Source organism: Lates calcarifer, linkage group LG15, assembly GCF_001640805.2.
Source record: "Lates calcarifer isolate ASB-BC8 linkage group LG15, TLL_Latcal_v3, whole genome shotgun sequence".
Classification (NCBI taxonomy): domain Eukaryota; kingdom Metazoa; phylum Chordata; class Actinopteri; family Centropomidae; genus Lates; species Lates calcarifer.
In genome coordinates this window covers 29,244,685-29,249,288 of record NC_066847.1, presented here as the reverse complement: position 1 = coordinate 29,249,288, position 4,604 = coordinate 29,244,685, and the positions used below count along the sequence as shown (strand labels likewise).

The following is a 4,604-nucleotide window of genomic DNA, read 5'->3' as shown; positions in this document are numbered from 1 at the left end:
CATCAAATAAGGCTTTATTTATAGAATCAGTATTAGTCTAAACTTTCACCCTGAAATGAACTTCATACATTTTCAAATTAATTTCTTGTTTTGTGTGGCAAACGGAGACTAGCTGTGGTGGCATGTTTACTTAGTTTTTTCTTTTTTGTGCATTACATGAGTGTTTCCTTTCGTTTTACTTTGTAACTCTATTACATTTAAAAGTGCACTCTTTATATAAGCACCCATATCTTTGTATACCTACATTTGTGGGGACCCGTCACTAACATAGTCCCTTGCCCCTAATCCTAATCTTAACCATCACAACCTAATGACTCACCCTTCCCCTAAAACCAAGTTTTGACCCTTAAACAACCATTTAAACCTGTGGGAACCAGCATTTTGGTCAGTCCCCATTGTTATAGTAAAACAAAACCACACACACAGAATTTGATGTTTTGATTTAGATGAAAGTTCTCAACTGTACATAAATTTGTTCAAATATCTTCCACCCCAACCAACTACAACACAAATATGATCCAGCGATATACTAGAACACGACACTCACTGGGGCCATTTTTGGGCTTTGAGTAATTTAGTTGTAACACTTCAGATACATAGACACTTTTACTTTAGTGCTTTCACTTGTAATTGAGTATTTTCAATGAGATATCATATTTAAAGTCAGTGGTGAGTAACTTCAAGGGTTGCATCTCAGTGGCACAAAATGCAATAAGACTACAACTATGTGTGCACCCCAATACCACCATCAAAATTCAAAAAATGTCCTTTAAAAACAACTGCTGCTAATTGGGGGTAAGAAATCTACAATCAAGAACAATGTTTTTTTCTCCACTCATCCTTTACTGCAGCTGTGACTGTTTCATGTTTTTCTGTACAGGACTAGGACGAGCACTTCATCATGTCTCTTTTAACTCATGTTATTGCAACACTCCTCTTTTGAAATAAATTATTTTATCCACTCAAATAAATCAAAAATTTTATTTCTTATATACAAAGGTCAACTGAATGTTCAGAGTAAGTGCATTTACAAATAAGTGATAACTGCAGGTAACAACACACAATCAAACAGCAAAGTGTGTGTCAGTACTTAATGTCACTGAGAATTTAAGTAAATCAATTTATTAAAATATTCTAATGAAAGTATAGGCAAGTGGTCTAATGACATGTTAAAATGGTAAAAATAAAAATTATGTGGCATGCTGAGCTAAAAAGGCGCGTATTCTCTGGAGAAGCTCTTTCTTGACACTGTCTGGCACCAAGGCTGCAAGAGAGAAAGAAATGGATGTTTTATTCTTTCATACAGATGCAGTACAATGTAAGTGATACTGCAAAAGTTCTGTGCCTGTGCTCCCTGACTGAGAATATAACATCTCGTGACTGCACCACCTCCTACTGAGGCTACTGTAGGTGGAGTAAATGGCATCTATGTATATTCTATGACAAGAGCAAAGCTGTAGCTGTCTTTGAGTGAATGAAACAAATCTAACTGTACACTGAACAAAATGTAATACATCTGTATTAGTAACATATATTTAGGACGGTTGAGTCTTTCAGAATGGATTTTACCTTTTATAAATTAATATGGGACAGGGCAAATCTGAGTTGGAGAAGCTGCAGATAAGTGATGTGTTTTATTCTGCATCTGTTGTATCATCAGTTATTTAAAACTCAAGCTCAGGTACCTCTTCCTTTAGGAGTGATCTCCACCACCAGGTCCTCCACAGTGACATGCTCCAAGCCTTTTTCTTTGATTACTTCTGTAGGAGATATTTTAACATTGTTTAAAATCACTGTGAAAACACTGGCTTTTCTCTCTTTTGCCATTGACCCAAACATACTAGCAACAAAACACAGCAAGAAAAGTAGTTGAGAAGAAGCTGCTCTGTGTTAAAACAGAAAACGCATATGCTGTAACAACTCAGGAAGCACGCGTTTTTCAAACCTTCAGTGGAACCACAACAATAAATCAATGAGCATTTACAAAGTGTTTTAACAACAGCACCGTAATTTTACCTTTGCAGTGAGCTTTCATCTGGTCCTTCCATCCACACTCAGTGAGCTTAACTCTCAGTAACTCCTTCAGTCTGTCAATAATATGCAAGGAAATATGAGAATAAATCAGGCCAAGCACATTTCTGCCCTGCGCTAAATAAGTTATTAATAACAGCTGGCGACATCTCTGTCTTGACAGCAGCATTGCTAATTCTGGCCTGGATGAAAGTGCCATTCTCTCCGGTATATCAACACATACACCAGGGGTCAGCAATTGGGTTCAGCCATGGGCCAGTTTTTTTTTTTGTTTGTTTGTTTGTTTGTTTGTTTGTTTGTTTGTTTTTTCAGCATTGTTCACCACCATTTCACAGGTGCAGAGGGAATGCAGACCACTGTGTTTTCAATATGTTTTGCTAATTGTGAGTTATAATAGTTTTTGTTTTAGGATTTGAATTCACAGCACAATCCCAAATTGTACACTTACAAGTGGGTGAGGACAAGAGCTACAGCAGCTTACATTAACTTAGCAAAACAAATATGTGTTCTTTGTTGTTCTGTAATATAATAAATCTATATGGCTGAATGAAACCATTTTTGTCAACTCAATCATCATATCTGATACATTCACATAGGATGAATTTAAATGATGTGGATGATATTATTTACCTATGTTATTCATTGAACTTTATTCAGCTTCATGTTCTGTTAAATCAACTTGTGGTTTGCACACCTCTCTTTTCATGTGGGGCAGGATTAGATGTTACATGTTCAGTGACACTAATGTATTTACGTTGATATCTACAGTGAATTTATGAAACATAATGATCACATTTTGCTGCCAACTATGTAAGTAAGTAAAAGCTTTTGTCAGGGGGCAAATATTTTTTGCTGGAGGGCCAGATTTAGCCCAGGTGCCACCATCTGCCTGTCACTGACACTCTCTATTCAGACCTGGCAGAGTGGTGCTTCCTTACATGCTGAAAAAATAACATGTGACAGGGAATAATTTAAGACTTCTTTCTTTAAGTGCGGAGCAGCTTTTTAAGTTCAGTATTAATACCATATGGTGAATTAGATGTTTGGCTGATAAATATACAGCAGGAATGTTTCTGCCTTCTGCTAGTCAAGTTTTTAATATCACAGTGGGCAATGTCTAGGACTTACACGCCACCTCAGCTATTTTGGGCTAATGCTGTCCAAATTAGCTCCCTGCAGGCTTTCTCAAATGCAGTAATACCAGACATATCCAACAAGTAATGCAAAAGTTGCTGAAACATTTGAGTCCTGGTTAGTAGCAACCAACACTTGTTTGCTCAGTTGTAGAGAGGAATGCAATGGACAATTACAGAAAATGTGTTAAACTGTAAAAATGATGCCTTTGCTTTCACGAGGAACAAGTCACAGTGTTCATACAGACCGATAATGAGCCCAAGTACTTTACATTGTGGATGACCATTAGCTCGCTTATTAAACCGAGCTGTTTGTGATATTATTTCTCACCTCTCACGTTCGCCCATCTCTGTCAGCTTCTGGTTTACTGTCGCCCTCATTCTGAACTCTTTGCTCATATTCTGTCACCTGAACAAAGAGAAATAACGCCGTATGTTTATACGGCTCCAGTCAAATAAATCCACCTTAAAGTTGCAAAACCACTCTGAAGAAGTCACTAATTAAAAAAATCTTCACTGACGAAGTTAGAGGATTCTGTTATCAGTATTTACTTACACTCTTGACAAGGATGAATAAACGAGGACTCACTCTTCAGTGTTGCAGCAAACGTTGCCAGACTCTGTGGCGTACATGAAAAAGTTAACACGAGATAACGTTAACGGGCATTGACAACAGAGTAGACATATTTGGACCAAGCACAAAAGCTGACAGTCGTTATTAGCTAAAATCTACATTTAATTTACGTTTCAAAGAAATCTCGCTTCAGATTTGGTCTTCATATGTCGTTAACGAACAGAGAGCCTACGCTTTTGATTTGTCCGATTTGGCCATCTGAAATTACATTCCGAGAAGAAACACTAGTTGGTACAATGGTTCCTACGCCCTCATTAAATGCAGTAGTGTCGTACACCACACGGCGGCAGTGTTGGTTAATAAACATAATCAGTTAGGTCTGCAGCAGACTTTGACCCTTAGGGTCACCTTAGTTTTTCAAAAGCTCACTTTCACATTATCACATTGCTTATTGGTCCCTGTTGGGTTTTCCTGCATTTGTATTGAGTCTACTTTTAATTGAAGAAATGTCATACAAATAATGCCATTTCTCATGAAATATGTGATTGCCTCAGTTTTCAAAATGTAAAAAAAATTCAACTTATCAACATTTTCATGTTAGATAGGCACCCACCAGTACTGTAGTGGGGTACAGTATCTATAGCTGTTTTGTCAGTGACCACACATGATGAACAATCTTGTAGCCTACATGTAATTCTAAATGTGTTATGACTGAAGCAAAGACACCCAGTGTTTATTTGAAGTGGGGTTGAATGAAGTGTTATTTACTTTGTTGCCAAATACAGTAGTACCAGGCCCCTCCAACAAGTACCACTTGTAGGAGAGGCCTGGTTCCTAAAGCAGCTGGAAAACATGCCCATGTTCCT

The 4,604-nt window shown here is 37.5% G+C and overlaps 1 protein-coding gene across 2 annotated transcripts; it reads right to left on the bottom strand.

Moving 5' to 3' along the window:
• Positions 1 to 962: 962 nt before the first annotated feature.
• On the bottom strand, positions 963 to 4,052 carry eny2 (ENY2 transcription and export complex 2 subunit). 2 transcript variants are annotated; one of them, XM_018683129.2, is made up of 6 exons: positions 3,909 to 4,052; positions 3,721 to 3,784; positions 3,496 to 3,573; positions 2,017 to 2,087; positions 1,686 to 1,760; positions 963 to 1,264 (listed from the first exon to the last, which is right to left on the bottom strand). In XM_018683129.2, the coding sequence occupies exons 3-6, from the start codon at positions 3,561 to 3,563 to the stop codon at positions 1,191 to 1,193; spliced, it is 288 nt and encodes a 95-aa protein (XP_018538645.1). In that variant the 5' UTR covers positions 3,564 to 3,573; positions 3,721 to 3,784; positions 3,909 to 4,052; the 3' UTR covers positions 963 to 1,190. The 2 variants fall into 2 exon arrangements, with proteins under 2 accessions (XP_018538645.1, XP_018538653.1); XM_018683137.2 differs by having other exon boundaries at positions 3,754 to 3,784.
• Between the last annotated feature and the right edge of the window lie 552 nt (positions 4,053 to 4,604).